General features: G+C 30.3%; 2 protein-coding genes across 2 annotated transcripts; one reads left to right on the top strand and one right to left on the bottom strand.

Annotated features, from left to right (window-relative positions):
- Positions 1 to 1,491: 1,491 nt before the first annotated feature.
- Positions 1,492 to 6,863, bottom strand: LOC100803194 (long chain base biosynthesis protein 2a). Its single transcript, XM_003547979.5, has 12 exons — positions 6,424 to 6,863; positions 6,269 to 6,334; positions 5,971 to 6,059; positions 5,528 to 5,673; positions 5,301 to 5,425; positions 5,127 to 5,220; positions 4,545 to 4,708; positions 3,841 to 4,002; positions 2,728 to 2,854; positions 2,436 to 2,602; positions 2,232 to 2,339; positions 1,492 to 1,916 (listed from the first exon to the last, which is right to left on the bottom strand). The coding sequence occupies exons 1-12, from the start codon at positions 6,547 to 6,549 to the stop codon at positions 1,818 to 1,820; spliced, it is 1,473 nt and encodes a 490-aa protein (XP_003548027.1). The 5' UTR covers positions 6,550 to 6,863; the 3' UTR covers positions 1,492 to 1,817.
- An 8,497-nt stretch (positions 6,864 to 15,360) lies between these two features.
- On the top strand, positions 15,361 to 18,435 carry LOC100802672 (protein AUXIN SIGNALING F-BOX 2). The gene is made up of 3 exons (XM_003547978.5): positions 15,361 to 16,292; positions 16,965 to 17,460; positions 17,538 to 18,435. The coding sequence occupies exons 1-3, from the start codon at positions 15,841 to 15,843 to the stop codon at positions 18,309 to 18,311; spliced, it is 1,722 nt and encodes a 573-aa protein (XP_003548026.1). The 5' UTR covers positions 15,361 to 15,840; the 3' UTR covers positions 18,312 to 18,435.
- Positions 18,436 to 22,389: the final 3,954 nt, after the last annotated feature.

Below are 22,389 nucleotides of genomic sequence, written 5' to 3'. Positions count from 1 at the left end.
ATTATTTTGATTTAATAGAAGAAGAAAAAGTAAAAAGGAAAAAAGATATTAGTATTCACTTGTGTTTTTATAAAAAAAATAATCATATACTAACATGTCATTGAGTTCCATAAAAAGAAAAAAGAATAATTGATTTGAATGTTATTGAATTTGACTCCCTTGAGTTGAACAAATATAAAAAATAAAATAAGTATAATTTATAAGGATTAAAATAAGAATATTATAAAGAAAAAAATATTAAATTGTAATGACTAAAAAAGTATTTAAGTTTATTTTTATCTATTTTGAATTTCCAAGAAAAATTGTAATGACTAAAAAATAATATGATTAAAAAATTAGTACTCATTTATTACTTTAAAATTAAGATAGAAATATATTGAATTGAAATGGGGCGAATAATAAAATATAAAGTGTGTATAGGCTCTGAAATCCATATCCATACAAGAAACTTTTAGTTATTAGATTAGAATAAAAAGATACAAATAACATGACATGACTTAAAAAATTTGGAAAAAATATATAATATAAAATTTAACAACGATGTCGTCACTTGTTTGTGGGTAATAATCTTAAACAAATAATCTTTGTCATCTTTTTTTTATGCACTGCACAATTCATACTTAAAAGTCTTAAAAGTATTAAATATTTTTTATAGAAAAATGTTAGAAACATATTCCTTCAAATATGTATTTTTTATTGGCTGAAATTTATTAAAAATAATAAAATTTGATAAATCTCACATGATAGTCAATGATTCTCTATCATATTTTGTAATTTTTAATAAATTTTAATCAATTAGAAAAAATATACTTAGAGTGTATTCCTAACAACCCTTTTTTCTTTAATTTTAGTCACCCCCCTCTCCATGGTTTTTATTCGACAAGGTAACTTATCCTAAGGAGAATGACAATGGCACCATGCCAAATCCTTTGCAGACTCATCCTGGTGAAATGTATAAGGAAATAGGACCAAGTTAGCGGGGGATAATTAACCAAGCATTTCCTAGGTGCAGTCCAATGCATAGGTGAAGCATCAATTCAGGGTTTGTCCATTACCGAAGAATCCCTTCACAAGCATTTCATGGATAAATAGTATTCATCATTCCTTCAAACTACACTTGCAACACCTATTCTTCATTTCCCGAAAGGCTTTTATGAACACAAAATAAATTAATACATACAGTTGAAATTTGTGAGAAATCTTTATGTTTGTAGCGATTGAGAAGAAAAACAGTTGCATTAACGTAAACAGTAAAAAATCAGCAACGCCAGACTCATTGTATTATATTATTTTTTATCAAATTGGCAAATGAAATATCATGAGCAAGATGTGGGTCAGAAAATTGGATTTTGACCGTCAGCTTTTGAGGAAACTAGAAACCCATGCCCACATGACAATTCAAGTAGACAGCCTATTGTAAAAAAAACATTGCTAAAGTGGCCTATACACTTTCCAAAGGACTGCTCGCATTCAAAATTACAACCCAATGTATCATCATCAATTTTACTTGATTAAAATTCCAAGCAAAAGTAAGTTTCAAATGAATAACCAAACTCCACCTATACATATTATCTAATGACTGGGCAAAATAAGAACAGACTTCCCTCCAAGAGACGTTCACTTGAATCTGAGAACAATTATATGGATCTGCTGCTCTGGGCAAAATCCACACTTCCAAATATGGCAATGAATTCATGTACAGAAGACACCAGCCAGTTTCAAACCAATCCCTTGTTTAAACAAATTGCTTTCTTATCACTACATCTCTATCTTCAGTAGTCTCTAATCCCATTTCTGCTTAAAGAAAAGTTTCTCTCTCAATCAAACTTCACAGTTTTACCCCCTTCTTGTTGCTGCTTTGTTGGTTCAGCAGGGAAGTATTTTATGCCAACAAGATCACCCACTCTGCTAATAACCTAAGAAAGAAAGAAGATCATAGCAAATTAACACAACATATCATGGAAATAGCAAATTTAAACAAAATCCCTGTAAGAAGTATATCAAAACAAACAAAATGACTAGACATACAGATTGGTCCTTGTTATCTGATACAAGCAGGAGAGAGAAAAGGGGGATTTATTGAGTTGCTGGTAGAATAGAAAATATTCATTTTCTTAACAAAGGAAAAAAAGCAGCGTAATAATGTTGCACAAAACCTTATCAGCTACCTCATCAACCACTTGAGTATTTTTTTTAAGAGATAACCATTTAATGAAATTTAACATACATACCTGCAAGGCTTTGATAAGGTCCTCCCTTGAATGAGCTGCAGATATGCATATACGTGCTCTAGCCAGTAGCAGTGGGGTTGCAGGAAATGCCACTGTCACAATAGCAACCTGAATTCAAAAATGGTAAACATTGATTAACAATTTCATTCTTATACATGATGTAGGGTATCGACAAGGAGCATAAAGTTGGATGTTTGATCTTACATTCTGCTTGAGGCACTCTCTTGAGAAGGCAGGGATTTTGGCGGGGTTGTAAAGCATGATTGGCATTACTGGAGAATCATTATCCCCAAGAACCTCAAATCCCATCTTCTGCAATTCTGACCTGAAAAAGTTGCTATTTTCTCGAATTTGTGCAAGTTTCTGGGCACCTATATAGAAACAACTTACTTCAATGCAAGGTAAACAAAGTAGATGAATATTATTTGGATTGATGCACGTAAAAAACCATCAAATACAAATGCAAAGCAAAGAGCAGAACTAGTGCCAGCCAAACCTCTATTGGAACCATCCTCTCCAAGAATAACTCTTATGGATGAAATTATTTGTTGTGCAGCCGGTGGTGAAATTGAAGTTGCATAAAGATGAGCAGGGCAAGTGTACTTCAAGTGTTGGATAAGGTCCTGACAGTAGATACAAAAATTCAGTATAAGAAACAGTTTAAAATATTCTAATAATGAGATGCAGAATATCCGTGATCCGAACCTGTAGAATCAATATGAAACACAAATCAGAAAAGATCAATTTTCACATGTAAAACAAAAAATATTCCATGAGTAGCTCCAACAGCACATGAATACAGCAATATTACATAACTTCAATTGTACTTGTATGAAGCTGATTTTCCTTTCTAATATCTGACAATAATTACCATTTGTAAGCATGTTTGTTGCACAGGTAATGATACAAAAACCCAATACAATTTGATACGATATGCAAATGAAATAATATTTATAGAAATTAAGATACAGATGTAGGCCATGCGGCAATATACATCAGATAAAATAGAATTTTATTAAAAAAAATTAATCCATGATTATCTATCCTAAGCCCCTTACATTCTCTCTCCTTCATAATCATTTTACTTCTCATCTCCTTGCCATTCCCTCTCTTCGACTTTCACCCTTTTACCATCAGTCTATGTTGCCTACAATCAACAATTGCCATTGTAATGGTTCATTTGGTTAAGATGAAAGTCTGTCATTCTATGCAAGAATTTTGAGGAACACAAGATTGCAAGATTGAGATTTTTTTTATTTTTGGGGGAGGTAATTGGTGAGGAGACTTTTTGAGTATCATACATGTATCAATATTAGACAAATACAAATGTAAATGCATCATACAACTACACAAGAATTAATATTAGATACAAATACTCCAGCTATACTGAAGTACCATGTGCATCCATTTATTCCATAGGTCCTTTCATTTTATTCTTCATATACAATAAACTTTTTAACCTATTCCTGATAACTGATAGAAGAATATAACATGGTTGATTTCAAATATTCAATAAGAAAGAAAATCTGAACACCTACTCTGACAAACTTTAGCAACTTACTGCCTCAGTTAAACACTAAATTTGGATTCTAACATTTGACAAAAGTACCTTAGATCCCGCAATGTAACCTCCACAGGATCCAAAAGATTTGGTGAATGTTCCCATCATAATGTCAACATCAGCAGTATCCACACCCAAGAGCTCACAAACACCTCTTCCTGTCTTGCCCACAGCTCCAATGCTGTGTGCTTCGTCCAAATATGTATAAGCCTATAAAGCAATGAAAAAATACAGAAAGTAACAATGAACCAAAGTAAAATGGAAAATAGAACTTTATAATAAAAAGTTCATCCAAAATCCCCCTTAATGTCTGCTACTCTGCTAAGGAAAGGAGTGTTATATGAAGGAAAACCTCCAATACTGTTGCCCTCTTTTTCCACTTCTCTGAACTAGACTTTTAAAGAAAAAGCAGCAACATGAAAAGTTGTCAAGAGATTATCCAAAACTATTCCAACCAAAAAAAAACTTTTAAGTAGGATCTCATTTCTTTTTCGCCATGCCCTTTATTTTAGTCAATAGCTAAAATTTATCTTAAATGGAATACATTCTTCCTAGACATAAACCATTTAGAACAATCCATTCGGAAATTTTGCAGGTATCCTCATTTGTGTGACTTTCTTACTGGATTTTAAACTCAAGATTAAATACCACCCCCATAAAAATAAAAATAAAAAATGCACATGGGAAACAGGTATAAATAAAAGAATTACAATTTGTACATTAATAAAAATAGAGCTACCATAATTACCAACCTTGTATTTTTTACATACAGCTATGACCTCTGGAAGTTTGCAAAGCTCTCCTTCCATGCTGTATATCCCCTCCACAATAACCATTATCTTCTTCCAAGGCCTATGTGTCCTAGGTTGTCCCTCAGCAATTTGTTCTCTCAACACTTCTTCTAGATGAGATGGCTCTGTAGGTAAATAACCAAGAAGAAAGAGAATAAATAATACTGCAACCTCTGTGAGCAACATCATATTAACACAAATAGAGACAAATTGAAAAAAAAATACAACCCAACAGGTAACAAAGTGTTCAAATAACAATAGCATACAAACATAACTAATCAAAAGCCAGTTCAGTTACACTTTCTCTTCAATTCCATCAACAGAAATGAAGTCACCATGTAAAATTTAACTATCCAATACAAATTTAGCATGAAGATAATGATATGATGCAAAAACAGCAGCCACCATGATCTCAAACCCATGAATTAGAATGAAGACCTTTCTTTTCAATTTTCATAACAATATGTGGAAATTGAAAAGCTGGCCCACTCAATGACTAATTCATAATACTTATTCTAGTACACAGAAAATAACGATACCCACCATTATGTTGAAAAACACGAATTGTTGCTCCTGATCCTCGTGCACCATTAACAATTGAGTTGTGGTTCAATGAATCACTAATAATCAAATTTCCCTGTAAAAGAAAGTTATATCAATGAATATTCATGCAAACATTAGTGTCTCAACAAGGTAAAACCACTAAATTTCACAAACCTTTCCCATCAAGACTGGAAGAATAGCAGAGTTCGTCACATAGCCCATACCAAAAACTATAGCAGCTGGCTTCCCAACAAATTTTGCAACACACTCCTCCAGTTCAAGGTGAAGTGCAGTTGTCCCTATTGGAAAAGCCACATTCAAGGAAACATGATAAGACACATGCAAATGTAAACAAAAAAAACCACATTTTAACGACTGGAATACAAACTAATAATACCTACCCCCATCCACACGGGTACTGCAAGTGCTAGGAGAATACTTCTTCAACGTATCAACTACTCTAGGTGTGCAGTATTCATCTGCTGCCGCAAAACCAAGATAGTTGTATGATCCCAAATTAAGGCATCTACTTATTTTATCAGTCCGTCTGCATTAGGAGAAATAGTATGAAAAATAGGCATCGGATAAATATCTCATGCTAAAGCTCTAACTTAAAATTAAATAAAATAATAATAATTCAATCCACAAGGGTCGGTTTAGTGGTTGAGGGATTTGAATAGTTTGCATGAAATCATAATCATAACTTTAAACATCATTTCCATCACTGTTCACCAATAAAAAAATTGATATTTCAGAAAATAAATCCTCCCCCATCTCCCTTTCAAAGAAAAAATAAAATAATAAAACATAATTATAGGTCTGAAAAATAAACAGAGGGTTATACTTCAGTGTCTTGTTGTTATCATTCGAGTAGCGTTCGACAACATCAAACCAAGCATCAGGAGCACTTGCAATTGGTCTCCCAAAACAGTCCTGCGAAAAAACAAACAAAAAAAAAATTATAAAAAACTTCATAAGTCACAATCACATACCTGCATTGCTAATTACATTATGATGCGATCTAGTAGTCACACAAAAATGTTCAAAATATCCTACACTGCAAGATTGAACGAGCCAATGAAAATTCAATGTTCGAATTTTGTTTTTTTCACTACTAAGGAAGCGAAAAGTGAAATAGAAACCTGAATTCGGAGGTACAAACGGCGAATGTAGAAATCTTCGAGCCCTAAGCAGATCGGCGCGTAACCCTGAGAAACAAATCAACGCGTTGTTGTTATTATTATAATAATTATTATCATTATAAGATTAAATGTAAAATGTAAAATCTTCTTGGAACCTGGAGAGTGTTGGCGCTGCACCAGTCGAAGATTTTCCGGAAGAAATCCCTGAACTGGCCAAAGGCGAAGAGCAACCCGTAGCTGAAGTAGGTGGTTAAGGCGGTTAAATACGGAATCGCAATCATGTTTGTTTGTTTGTTGAAGTAGGGATCTGGATTCTGAGTTTGGAAACTCGTTTCGCGGTGCGGCGGCGATCGGAGATCCGAACCCGAGAGAGAGAAGCGGTGGAGGTGGTGGTGGATGTTTGAAAATGGAAAGTGTTGAAGGGATGTGTTATGTTGTATTTGTTGGGTTGGGTTGGGTTGGAGGAACCAATGAAAAGGGGACCGTACAATGTGATGGAATGGAAGGAAGAAAGAAAGAGGGAAAGGTCCACCTGGCGGCTAAACCAGGGTTCCCTCCCTCGGGTTATGACTAGATTTTTTTTTTCTTTCTTGGGGTTCATGATGGGGGGATCTTTGGTAGAAAGGTTTGATTTGAAGTTTTGAAAGAGACAAATTCAATCCTTTGAAGTGTAATAAATGGATATGACAAAAGAGTTTGGCTTTTCTAAAAAAATATTTTTTTAATCTTTTAAATTTGTATAATTTGTGTTTGTAGTCTTTTTTTTTAAATAAAAGTATTTAATAAATCTTTTTGGTAAATATCTAATTTTTTCTTGAAGTGTAATTTGGTGACATAATAATTTCTTAAAAATGAAAAAATTAAATTTAATCTTCTAATGTGCAAAAATGCTAACGTATTAATTTTACTACTAGTTTGTCTCTGATGACAAAAATATAAAAAATTGTGTTTGTAATTTTGTAATTAGTTTGTACGTAAAAACTCAAAACTATATTGTCATGGGAAAAGACTATTACATGGGATGTTGACTCAAGTGGTCTAATTTGTCATTAAAATATTGATGGATTAATTTGTCATTTTTGAAAATTATAAAAAAAGAAATTATATCAACTTCTATATACACATATATTCCTCTTCTAAACCTAATACTTGTTGTAACTTTTTTCTTCTTCCGAAAGCTGAAAATTTGTCAACAATGGGTGGAGAGTCATGTGATTGATTCGATGAAAAAAAAAAGCAATGACAACTATGATGTATGTCCAACATCCAGCAACTACAATGATGCTAATAGGTGTGTTGTTGAATTTGATCGTGGGTTGAAGGTTGTTATTCAAACATCAAAGACCAAAAGAAACCCAGGGAGACTAGTATACACTTGTACGTTGCCAAAAGGTTATTGTTTCCATTTTCTCAACTAGTTTAGTGTATATGGTTGTTGTTTGTTCATTTATTTTTCACGCATACTAAAGAGGTAGTGTTGATGTGTATGATGCTGAAAAATGTAATTTTTTTATTGGGTCAATCATATCAAAGATAGATGGGTGGAAGACATACAGGTGAAGATTGTTGGCTTACAAAAGGACTTGAAGATTATAAAATTTTGTTTTTTTGTCATTGTTAATGTTATTTGTATGTGGTTGGTTTAGGGTTTGAAAATGATTGCTTAGATTTTCTTCCTTTTATTTATGTTGATAGTGTAGGGGCTAGCTGCATTTCATCCAAAGATTTACTTGACAGTTTGTTATATTATTGAGGGACTACAATGACATTAAATTTTTTATTCAGAGACCTTTTTGTTAGTAACTTGTATTCTTATGGCAACAAATTTGCTTGTGTTTCCATGGTACAACCTTAAAAACTTGCAAATTTGACTAATGAAGCTTATAAAAAATTTAAACATAAATGCACTAAATGAAAGCAAACGATAACCATTGAAGCATGGATGAATTTAAGTACTTATGTATTAATTATAAACATACATAAACACCATAAATTGTAGTTCAGCCTGTCTACACAAACTAGCCAAATGATCACAAGCTGAATGTTACACAAGTTTTTAGATTTTAGAAGAAGGAGAAGGAAGTTGCAACAAGTATTGGGTTTAAGAAAGGAAGATGTTTCCATCTTATGTGGAAAATAAGATATAAAGGAGGGTGGGAACTAGTTTTTGGGGGAAGGGGATCAATGGTTTAAAGAAAAGAGATTGCTATAAAAAAATTTACAATTTACAAAAAATGAAAAAATAGTTCATTGACATTTTGATGACATATTGGTCCTACTAAGTTAGCTTCCCAATTGACAATATTTTCTTATGACATTTGAGTCTTCAATTGTCATGTAAGCAACAACGGTAGACATCACGGACGAAACTAACAGTAGGACTAATATGTCATTACTTTTGCATATTTGGGGACTAAATTTTATTTTTCTATCTATCAGAGATTGATATGTCATCGAGTTACACTTTCAAGGATGAAATTGGGTATTTATCCAACCTTATTCTTTTTATCAAGTATTCTAAGAATGAAAAAGTATACAATGAAGTAATAAATTTAGCGGTACACCGTGAAAGGTGTACCACTAAATTTACGCAATTTGGCAAGTTCTATAAAAGCATCTCTAATACGATTGTTTAAATGAGTCGTTCAAACTTAAACAACGTTGTTTGAGAAAATTTACATTAGAGTTGATGACTAGACAACACATTGCTTAAATGAGTTGTCTAATAAGCAATCGTTACTTAATTGATTATTACAAAAAAAAACATTCAATCCAAAATTTAATGTAGCTCAAGTTAAATACTTACCTAGCAACTTTAACATTATAGATGATGGTGTATGATGGTATATCTAATATTATTCTTGTGCATGATTGACGGTTTTAATGAACTAGTGGACAAGGTTGCTAAAAATGCACCACATTTTTACAAGATTTTAATCGCAACCAACTTGTCCTTTACATATAATATGCTAGAGGAAAACACAACTGAAGTAAAACATGATAATTTTTTTTATATAATCAACAACAAATGATAACTTGTTGAATATAAAGTTTGAAGGATTGAAATGCTTCATTGAAGATCTTAAGAATTTGGTTCAAGTCATTGAAAAAATCATAATTTTAGGACATAATTATTCCTTCGTGTGACAATTGACAATATGAATATCAACTAATTTCTTGATGTAGGTAACTACAAAATGAATAAAGGATAACTTATTAGATAAAAAAGTTAAAGGATTAAAAAATTCCATTGAAGATCTCAAGAATTTGGTTTAGATCATTGAAAAGAAAATTATTTTTGGACACAAAATTATCCCTTTGTGTGACTATTGACAACATGATCCATTTATGTAAGGCATATATTACCTTGTGAATCAAATCGAAACAATATATGAAGAACAATGTAACATGTTTTCCCATTTTTAAGGTATTTTGGAAGCCAATATGAACCCTAGCAAAGGCCTTGCGAAAACAACACATGTCATTGTGTTTGATATGTTAACATCAACAAGAAGGTAATAAATCAATGATACAATTAAATTAAACATAAATAATTGATTAGTCAGACACCAACAAAGGGTAGCATAGGTTACTAACTAAGACGACGTTCAAGTGTTATTTTAAAAGTGTTGTGTGAAAGTTACAATATTGATGAACTAAATGATATTCTTGTTAACAAAAACAAATTCAAGTTGAACCCTAAGGTTACAATGTGTGACCATGTACCACAATCAAAAGTAAACACTAACATTCACACTATTGTTAGATCACAGAGCTCTTACAACTTATGAGTTCTCATGGCAAAGATAAAAGACATCTACTTGATAAATCCTTGGCAAGCACAACAAAGTATCGTGTAAATAGTATAAAATGGAAAGTTGAGTATCGTATCCATAAGGACTTGCTTGTTTCAAGCATTTGCGCAAATTCAAGTTCTAGGCAAATGAGATTTTGTTTCAAATGTAAAAGTGTAGAAAATAATGTTGGTTCCAAACTAAAAATAGAACAAATTAAAGGTGAGCAAAAATACAAACAATTGGTGGGCAAATAGAACATATTTGACTTAGTTTAATGTGTAATTTTATATATTATATGTTAATGATGATATTTTAAAGAAAGTTATCAAAATTATATAATATATATAGTACTATTTAATTATTACCGCTTTGACCATAGTTTAATCACGATTGAACCATTAAACCTTGAACCAATACCTTCATCGGCTTAATGATCGATCCAGTTTTAAAAGTCTTGTTAATCCCTTAGAAGGTCAAACTAAACCACTTGGATCCAAGAATAAAGGTTTATCAAGGCTAACAAGTGTTATTTCATCCCTAAACATAACACCAATTAGATATCACTTTTAGATCTTAGTCAAAAAGTATTTCCCAATAACATTTTAACAATGAAACATGTTCATATGGTTAATCACTAATGATACTAACAAACATCCCTCCGTTCCTAGATGAGATATTCATTAGATGCTCTATTCAAAACTTAGTTATCAAACATTTCTCAATGACAATAAAAAACAGAGAATTAAGCTAGGGTAATTACGCCACAAAAATAAGCAATCAAAATAAAAAGAAACAATAACACATGGATAACACACAGGATAAATATAAAATTAACTAAATAATAGTAAGTTTTGTATACCAATTCCCCAACAAAGGATAAACTAGCCTCTCATTGTCATGAGAGACATAAAAATGCACAATGGAAGGGAGAAAAAAATGAAGGAAAATGAAAGATGGAGGTAGATGGGAGCTCTAACTGCTACACACAATCCTAAGTTAATGTCTTTTTTATCCCAATGGTAAAAGTGTCTTACATAGCATAAGAATCTCTATTTTTTTTTTGCGAAACAGACAATTCACTTAGCACAAATATCACTTGATAAGTGCACCACCACTTTTACACTGACGAAAGTTGTAGCTAGCTCAGCTTGCATATGCTAGCTAAGTCCAATTATAGAAATTCCTAAAATTGTCTTGTCATAGGAGATTTAGGCTTGGCGCAAAAATCACTTGTTAAGGTTTTCAAAAACTCGAATTTGACCTTTTCAACTTCAAGATGTTTGTCACGTGGCATTCCTTATTTTTTGCGTTAAGTGACTCCCAACTTGCTAAGCGAGCTACTTCAATTTTGAATTCTCCAATTTGATTATTGATGCACCAAACTACAAAGCACAACTAAAATTAATGAATTCACTAAAATTAATTTCATTAAACTTAAAACCTCAAAAGATACAATATCCAACTTTATTGGGATCAAATTAAGCATTAAAAGAGAATAAATGAGATAATTGCTATGAAATTTAAGTGCAAAAACCAAGTATGTATAACAATTATCAAAATCAAAGATAGAAAAATAATATTTTTCTATGAGGTCAATTTGTGACACCCATTAGTATAGAATTTATTTATTGAATGTACTATGTAATTTATTTTTCGGCGCAACTTGTGTCTCCTTTTACCACCATTTTTAATATTCACAGAAACTTGTCATTCACATCCAAGTCTTCAAGTCATTCATCAAAAAAGAAAATGGTTAAAGACAATCTCGAAGTGAAGAAGATGAATATTACAGTCAACATTTCAGAACAATGAGATTTACAATGTCAAAGGTAGATTGAACATGATGATTACATTTGGAAGCATGATTTTATTAAGTTTAGCTATATACATATATGTATGTATGTATATATCATATTTATAAATATATTGATATCAATATAAGTACATTAAAAATAATATAATTTGAAATAGTTAAAACACATATACTAACATGGGAACTTCATAGTGTTTGTGTCTATCTATCAAATGATAGCCTTAATGAATGAATGTTAAGTTTATATATTAATGATCATGTTAAACACTTTGATGTATTTATCCGTTATGTAAATAATTTTCTTTAGTTTTTCATAAGATCCACCCAAGAGCATGAAAAAAAACCAAGTTAATTAAGAAGCCGTATACTTCATTAAAAGGTATGTCAAAGCAAGTTGCAATGTAATGATTGCACAAAAGTTGTTTTGACCCTTGATGCAAGATATGTAGTATGGGTAAGGGAAGATAAGTAAACTACTTTATCAAATTACTTTGACAAGTTGGTAACATCCATTAAATGTTGCATCAAATGAAGGCTATAAATAAAAAAAATGAAGGTGAAGGTCATTTAGTCACAATAGTTTTTTTTATGAGGCTATAAATAGTTGAAGATCTAAAGTGTTGAAGTTAGAGAAAAATAATGTGCGAGCAAGCATTCAAAACTCTTTGTAACATTATTTTATGTTTAGAATCCTAACTCTCAAAATACCTTGAACATTCTAAGAGTTTAGACTTTGAGCTTCATCATTATATGTGTTTGTAAGACATTAAGAAAGTTAGTGTGTTCTTATTTCAAACAAATATGTTTGATTTGTTGAAGCCTAAAAAGGCTTTGTTGTAAAGAATATTTGGGTGTTAGCTTGAAGAGACTAGTATAAAACCACTTGTGATTGAACCAAAAGTGTCTTGAGAAAGAATATTTGTACTTTATATAAGAGATAGTGGAACTTGATAGGTCACCAAGAACTGAACGTAGTCTCAGTGGTAGAGACGAATTAGTATAAAAATTATGTATTGTTTCTATGCTTGATTTGCTTTTATCTAACCAAAAATTTTGCTTCAATTTAAACACTTGTGTTTGAAAATAGTTTGATGAAACAAAATTTTTAAGACTATAATATATTCTTTTTATTTGTTGCACAGTTAAACACATTTTTATAAGATGATCCCATCAGTTGCAAAATGGTTTGGCATAAAGTTTTCAAGAAACACAATTTAATCCTCTCTTTTTTTGTAACCATGTTATTGGTGCAGAGTATTCATATGCCGATGATTAATCTCTATCGGAAAATCTGACTGATCACTTTTAGTGGAATTCTCCTCTTCCAATCATGTTTTATTCATCCATAAAACTCAAACCTGAGATCTTTCTTAATAAGACCAAGTTTAATATCTCTTGAACCAATAACTTGTTAGTACATAATTCAATCCTCCATATTTTTCTACATTTTTTAGAATTACTCCTAAATTAAAATGACACTAGTAAGTTAATACAGATAACTAGAGATAATTTTGTTATTTTTCGCAAGAATCTCAATTAATTATAAAAAAAATACTTTTTTTAATATCATAAATATTATTTTAGACTTAAAATATATTTTTTCCACAACTATTAAACATTTTTATTAATTTATATGAACATTTTAGTCATTTTATTATTTCCTATGTTCGGATCGAGAAATTATTAAAATCACAAACGGATAGTGTCTTTTGAAAATTTCAAATCCCTATATGAATTCTTCAAAATAAATTGTAGGGGAAATAGAAGAAATAAACAAATAAAAAAAGTCTTACACATAATAGTTTCCTACAATGACGTATCAACACTTTAGAAGGTGTTCAGTAGAAAATTCTTCGAAGTTAAACAAAAATCTTAATGTTAAATTCTCATGCTATAAATATTTTAAAAAATGTAACAATCGTATTTTGATTATTTACTATTTCATGCGAGGATGTAAGAATCTAATATTCCCATAAGTGGGATTTTTTGTTTTTAAAAAATTATCTCTCTTATTCCCAATAATATCTTACACATACTAAATATATTTATGACATTCATAAACAACATTATTCTTAAGAAATATAATTATAAAAGATATGATTCTCATGTATGTATATAATAAAAGATTTTGTATATCAAACACTCCCTTTATTCTCACGTTAGCATTTTATTGTCATGTTAATATTTTTTTTTATCAAACATAAAACCCCAAGTGAATGAATGAGCCAAAATTAGATAGTTAAAATAATAGAAAATCAAGTTAAAAAATATGAAACCTAATTCGCTAGCTAATGATACTAAGGTTGTAAAAATAAAACTTACTATGCTAAGGGTGTGTTTTACACGTATTATTACGTACAAGATAAACAGAATAAGATATGATAAATATTTAAGTTATAGAACATCTTTTTTATTATATACATTTGACAAATAATAAATAACACAAATAAAATAATATTAAAATTAATAAAATATCTTCTTTAATATTAATTATCTTAATATAATTAATAGTATTATACATTATTTTAGTTCAAAATACAGGATATATACAAATAAACTAGCTAATAAATAATATAAATTAAACAATATAACTAATAAATAATTATGTAATGTGAATTCAAAATATATGGCATGATAAGATTATTATAGTTAATAAATAATGAGAATTTAAATGTAATGAGATATATGTATCTTTTAAATACTTTATATCTTAATAAAAAAGTGTCTAATGATTTTATGAATAGAAAAAAATTGAATTTCTATCATGTTTTCAAATATTTAATTTGTGTTGTTTCATTATCTTTTCCAAATATTCAATAATTGATTTAGAAAATAAAGAATTTTTTTATATAAAATAAAGAAATACTTTGATATAAAATTTGGCCAAACCCATTATAATTTACCTTTTTTTACTTTTTCATCCCACCTGAAAACTGATTTCCCTAGGCCGTTAGATTCAAAGCTCTCTGATTTCTCTAACACGAATCAAGGTGGCTGTTGGCTGGGCTGTATGTAACCATGGTTGTGTTGAGCCTCAACCAATGGGGTTTGAGCTTGCTAAATCAGTTCCACTTTGGTTGTGAAGAGATAAAAAAGAAAGGAAAATAATTTTTCAAAATTAAGTGTGAGCCTCTTACTTCAAATATTTCTTTTGTTATTTTTTTTTCTACACAACCAAATTAACTCATGGTAATTTGATTGTGATCAAATTGTTAAGAAATAAAAGAAATATTTAAAATTTTTTGTGGTTCATATATCTTTATAATATTTTTTTTAATTATCTTTGATTCTTTTTATTTTCATACAATCAAATTCCCTTATAGGCTGTGCTTGATTTATGTGTTGTTTGATTGTAGGAGAAATTGTTATTAAGAAAAAAATTTAAAAATAACATGGATTTTATGTCTTTTTTAATTTTAATTCAAATATTTTTTTATTTTCCTTTCATTATTTTTTTCTTTCACAAAAACCTATCCGTAGGAGAGAACAGAAAAATAGCTATTTTTATCAGTTTAAACAATGTAGCCGAGTAGGTCTACCATGTTAAATTACAGTTACTGAGTCAGGATTCTCAAATATGTACACTTTTCTTTGTTTCTTTGTTTTTTTTCTCCATTAACCTTTTTTTTTATTGTATGTAATCATCATCGTTTGATGTGTAGATCGTCATTTGCTGTTTGATTCTCTTCCCGTCATTTTCTTTTTCAATTTTCTCTTTGATTTCGTGAGAAAGTTTCTACCATGGTTGTGTGGCCAAGACCTTTCTTTTCTTGTTAGGTTTTATGTGGAAACTGGTATGAATCTCAATTGTTAGATCATGGTTATTGTGTATTGAAAATTGAAACTTCAAATTTGCAACCAGTTAGATTTTCTGCAAGTGTTTTCTCTTTTACCCTTTTGTTAGAGGGTGATGATTTTCTGGTAAAGTTGGGAGAAAATTGATAGCTTAGCTTTCGAGAGAGATGAATTGTTTTCCTGATGAGGTGATTGGGCACATATTTGGTTGCGTGACTTCACAAAGGGACAGGAATGCCGTGTCTCTGGTGTGCAAGAACTGGCACAGGTTAGAGAGATGTTGTAGGAAGAGTTTGTTCATAGGGAACTGCTACACCATAAGTCCTGAGAGAGTGATAGAGAGGTTCCCTGAGCTAAGGTCCTTAACTTTGAAGGGAAAGCCTCATTTTCCATATTTTAGTTTGGTTCCTAGTGGTTGGGGTGGTTTTGTGGCTCCTTGGATTGAAGCATTGGCCAGGAGCAGGGTTGATTTAGAGGAGCTGAGGTTGAAGAGGATGGTGGTCTCAGATGAGAGCCTGGAGCTTCTTTCCCGTTCTTTCGTGAATTTCAAGTCTTTGGTTCTTGTTCGTTGTGAAGGGTTCACCACCGAAGGACTTGCAGCTATAGCTGCAAATTGTAGGTGAGATAAGTGACTTTGGTTCAATATAATGTTGCTGCTGTTTATGAAACCACCATGATTTCAAGCGATTATTGGATTGTTACTTGTCAATTTGTTCATGTGATTTAGTTTGCCATATGGGTTTTGTTTGTGTATCGATCCTTCATTCTTGTTGGGTTTAGGAATGACACTACTCGAAGGAATCTAACTAGTTTGATGTTTTGTCTGTCTAGTTTTGATTTGCTATCAGTTGTTGTCACTTGATTATTGGCTTGCATTGTATGTGACTATTGGTTGGAGAAAAGGAATTCAGTTGCTTGAGTATAATGTGTTATTAGTTTGGATTTGGACTAATGTTTTTAATCCAATATGAGATTATTGATTGTGTTTATACATAGCTGATGACTTACCAACATGTCGTCATGGTTTGCTAACAAGCTGGTGTTTAAGAGGATCTTGAGTTTCATTGTGCCATGCATACTCAAGTTCATTGAATTATCAATTTGTGAATTGTTTGTGATTCAAGTTCTCCTAGGTGAAATACTTACCTTCCCTTGAATAGTTTGATTTTTACGTGGCATAGCCGAGGGTAGAGATGAACATTGAACAATGTTCAGAAACATATTTTTTAATTGGCCTGCAGGTTGTTAGGCTTGTTATCTTGACTCCTTCATTCACTGTTATGAAATGTAGGTTCCTTAAGGATCTGGATTTGCATGAAAATGTAGTTACCGACCTCAAAGGCCAGTGGCTAAGCTGTTTTCCTGATTGCTGTACATCTCTTGTCTCTCTTAATTTTGCTTGCCTTAAAGGGCAGATTAATGCGGGGGATCTCGAGAGACTTGTGGCCAGATCTCCTAACCTTAAAAGCTTAAGGTTAAACCATACCGTGCCCCTCAGTGCACTCCAAAGGATATTGATGCAAGCACCTCAGCTAGTGGACTTGGGTATTGGGTCATTTGTCTTTGATCCACGTTCTGAGGTCTACAATAATATGAAGAATGCCATCTTAAAGTGCATGTCAATAACCAGTTTGTCAGGATTTTTCTGGGTTTATCCTCACTGCCTTAGTGCTTTATATCCTGTTTGCATGAACTTAACAACCTTGAACCTGAGGTTTGCAGCAGGAATTCAGAACACAGAGCTAATAAAACTAATATGCTGCTGTGGGAAACTTCAGCGTTTATCGGTAAATATACCAACCTAAGTCTCTTTTCATCTATGTTCTTATGTTGTTGAATATCTATAATTGCTATACTGGTGCAGATAATGGATTGCATTGGAGACAATGGACTAGGTGTTGTGGCTGCCACATGTAAAGATTTGCAAGAACTAAGGGTTTTTCCGGTTGTTCGTGTTGGTGGAAATGGCCCTACAAGAGTCACAGAGAAAGGACTTGTTGCAATCTCTATGGGTTGCCCTGAGCTTCACTCATTGCTCTACTTCTGCCAGCAGATGACAAACGCCGCCCTCATAACTGTGGCTAAAAACTGCCCAAATTTCATCCGCTTTAGGTTGTGTATCCTTGATCCAACAAAACCTGACCCTGATACAATGCAGCCACTCAACGAAGGTTTTGGCGCAATTGTGCAGTCTTGCAAGCAGCTTCGGCGGTTGTCACTCTCTGGCCAGCTGACTGATCAAGTTTTCCTTTACATTGGGATGTATGCTGAGCAGCTTGAGATGCTGTCTGTAGCATTTGCAGGAGAAAGTGACAAGGCTATGCTCTATGTGTTGAATGGATGCAAGAAAATTCACAAGCTTGCGATAAGAGGTAGCCCTTTTGGTGACTCAGCGCTTCTGATGGATGTAGGGAAGTATGAAACAATGCAATTCCTTTGGATGACGTCCTGCAATGTCACCGTTGGAGCCTGCAAGGCACTAGCTGAGAAGATGCCAAGACTAAATGTGGAGATATTTAACGAAAACAAAAAGGTAGATCGTGATGTGGATGATGGCCAGAAAGTAGAGAAGATGTACTTATATAGAACACTGGCTGGGAGAAGGAAAGATGCACCAGAACTTGTATGGACTCTGTAGGTGTGCACTTTGGCTATGTAAGTTCTTGTTACTAAACTGTTTCACTAGACTGTACCAATTAATGGAACTTTTGTCGGGGTCCTTGCACGTGCTTGCTTAAACATGGAGTTTATTGGGGAACCAATTAAAGATTACCATATAACTTTGAATGAATCACCATTTTGGTCCTTGAAATTGTAAGAACCAAGAAAATTTATGGGGAGCAGCAATATATATGCAATATCATTGAACTTGAACTGCTTTAGTGAGACCAGGTCTCAATAACTTGCTGTTAGAAAAGCCATTCAAGTGGCTGTTCTTTTGTATTTCCAGGCCATAATGAAGTATAGATGAAGATGATAGTTTGAAATTGATCGATCGGGAGGCATTTTGTAATGTTTCTCGGGTTATTAGAGAGCTCAAAATAATTAGACCAGTGCCCGATACTCCTATATCCTCTGTAGCAACTGCATTAAGAATTTCATAAGATGGATATAAAGGAGATTAGGGATGAGTTAATAAGAATGTCATGATCACCTAAATTCACCTCTTACTACAGGCAAACTAGGGACCTTTCTTTGTCAATTTCTTTATTAGTTTAAGGATACTTTTGTTAATTTAATTAATTTCCACTTCAAATAAAATTTCAAATTAAAAAAAAAATATTTTTTTCTCACGATTCTTATATATTTTAATTAATTTGTTTCTAATTATTGATTTTGAAGAACGTTTCAGTTACTTTATTATATTCTGAACTTCAATCGAGAAAAATGGTTAAAATCATAACTCAATAGTATGAATCATTTTGAGTACAAAGTTGGGCTCCAAAGTTTTCGAATTCCTATCTGAACTCTCAAATAAATTACAGGGAAAATAGAAAAGCAATAAAGCAAAAGAGTGTTACAAATGACACTGTCTTGCCCCCCTTGTTTCGTAGGTGATAAATTAGGGAGGGAAGGGTGAATGATTATAATATAATGTCTTTGGAGGAGGAAAAAGGAAAAATAAGGTAGAGATAATTCTAAAAATATTGAAACTTACTATATTATTTCTTATCTATTTCAATTCATTTTTCTATCTTTCGCACATCTCTTTATTATTTTTCTTTAACCATCTTTAATTTTTACTTTATTTTTTATTTCTTATTTATTTTCACGCATCAATTATGTTTTCATCCATGTTACTTCTCATCTCTATCAAACAAGTTCATAATGTTTACATCAACACTTTATCGTCATGTTATCATTTTATTATCATGTTAACGTTTTTAATGAAGAGTTTAATAGGTTTTTAACCACCATAAAATCTAGACACTCTGGCAAAGACACGAGCAACTTGATTAACTTGCCTACGGACAAACTTCACATAAAAGTAATAAAAGCACGTGGTTTTAATCTTGCTTAGAGATTTACATTACTTTTGAAATAAGGATTAAATTATATAATCATGTAAAAGTTCTATATATGTAAAAATATTCATTCTAAACATTATAAATTAAATGTTCAACGAAGAATTCTCGCATTCTGATGCAAAAATCCTAAAGCAACTTGAGTGTTACTTCCGTTCAAACGGGTTGCATTATGTAGACTGTTATGCAAACAAGCTCTAACATATATCAAAGTCAAGAACCATTTTACTTTTTTGAAGTCAAGAACAAAATTAATACTTGTCAAAGTTAAGAAATAAATTGATGGCCTTAACATGAACGATAGAAATGGCAAAGGTTATTAACTTCAAAAACTTTTTTATTTTATTTTAGAGACTAAAATGATAAAAAAAATAATTTTAAGGACTTATTTGATATTTTACACATATATTCACAGTAAACTAATATTATAATTAGATTGGAAAATGTTAAGACCGTTATTGCAACGGATGGACAAAAAGAATTAATTTTTTTTAATTAAATTAGTCTATAAAATGTATAAGGTTTATGCTTCTGCAGTCAAGTTGAATTGACTTACATAAATTGAAACTCTATTAAATATCTTAGAATTGATTTAGTTGTGTTTACAAGTCACTCTAAGAATATCAATTCATTGTTTGCACTTCTAGTTAGGTATTTATAATTATTTTTTCATAACAACAATTAGACAGATGACTCAATAAAAAAAAATCTGGAATCCAATTAAAAAAAGTATAAGTAACTAATTAAAAATTTTGTAAAAATATAAAGACTCACAAAATAATAAATCTTTCTATACACTTTTTTACTAGAGATAAAAAAAAACTCACAAAGTATAAGTACCTAATTCTATCATTTTATACTTTTCCTTCCCTTTTACTTTTTAGATAAACACACGAGAAAAAAAAAACTTTTGCCATTTTTTTTCATTTTCTCGTTTACCAAATAACTTAGAAATCATTTCACTTTCTATTTTCTTTTCCTTTCGCTTTTACTTTTTTTTTCTAAATCAAACATATTAGTGATTCTTTTTGTTATTAGATTATAACATAGTAATTAGTTTTTTTTTTCTATTTACATACTTGGGAATTTGCAATAAAAAAAATCAAACACATTATTCTACTTCATCCAAATAATTTAAATACTACGAAATAGTACTTGCTAACGTCAATCTTTATAGAACATACTCTTTTTTTATATATATAAATTATGAAACATACTTTCACTTACCATTTTAGTAAGACCATTTAGTACCATTATTTTGAAAAAAAAAATTGTGCGGCACAAACCCAACACATCGTTTTTAGACAATCAATAAATAATTTATAAGTAATTTTAATTTTTTATAATTTCAAATCAAAATATTTAATTATTTGCATATTGATATCGGTTGATCATCCAATATGAAAAATCCCGTTGAATTAAATTAGGTCCATAAATCTAAGGGATAGAGAATTCTTGTAAGATATAAAATATAAGTGTTTTGGTAAGGATTAAACTCATGATTTTTTATTTAAAGATAAACTAATAAATCATTAAGATATTTATTTTTTTAATTAATTTTATAAACACTATTTCACATGTATCATTAGCCAAGAATTATTAATTTTATTCGAATTATAAAAATGTATAAATTGAAATAAAAATATTTAATATTTAAATATATTTATTATTTAATTTTATATGCATTTTTTTATTATAAAATTTTATTTAAACATAAATCAATAAATTATTATATATAAAAATTTGTTTTTATTTTAATGTAATTTAATTTTTTTTACATAAACTAATATATGGGTTATTTTAAAAAAATATTTTATGTAATTTATACAAATTATGTAAATTTAAAATAATATTAAATAATATAAAAATTAAAAATTTATTACTTTTATAATTAAAATAAAATTTGTATTATTTATATATAAAAATAAATTTACATATTTTTTATAAATTACATCAAATAATTTATATAAATAATTTTCATTTTAATTTATGTAATTTTCATGATTTATATAATTGGTATTAAAAAACTTATTCACTAAATAATTTTTTTAATAGTTAAAACAAAAATATTAACATATATGTTTCCTAAAAATATAAATATTAAAATTTTATTAATTTATATAATTAGAATAAAAATAATTTACATATTAATGAATGCAATTATGTTGATTGATATAATTAGAATAAAAAATAATCTATATATTACAATAAATTTATAAAATAATTTATATATTAATTTATGAAATTTAATTATAAATTGGTAAAATAAGAATAAAAGTATATAAAATGACAAAATAAAATTAAAAAGATTGATATATTAAATATTTTTTTAATTTATAATTTTTTATAATTTAAGGAAAATTAATGATTTGATAGATACAAAATACTGTTTATAAAGTTAGTTAAAACAAGGTGAAGTGTGCTAGTAGTTTTTTTAGCAGCCAACAAAGTAAATTTTATTAACATGTTAGAGTCCACAAGAAGTGGTCTAACAACAGAATACAAGCTTTAGTACCACCAGTACAAACAGAACAATTACATTAAGGTATAATTAACAACTACAAAACAATATATCCCAATCTTACACTACTAGTCGTGAGTTATGCAACCTGCAGAAGGCATAAGAAAGGTTGAGAATGTCATTCATAATAGGAAGATTGAAAGCATTTGTATTTAGCTTTAATCCATCCC

This window comes from Glycine max, chromosome 16, assembly GCF_000004515.6.
Source record: "Glycine max cultivar Williams 82 chromosome 16, Glycine_max_v4.0, whole genome shotgun sequence".
In the NCBI taxonomy this organism is placed as follows: domain Eukaryota; kingdom Viridiplantae; phylum Streptophyta; class Magnoliopsida; order Fabales; family Fabaceae; genus Glycine; species Glycine max.
This window is presented reverse-complemented; position numbering and strand designations above follow the sequence as displayed.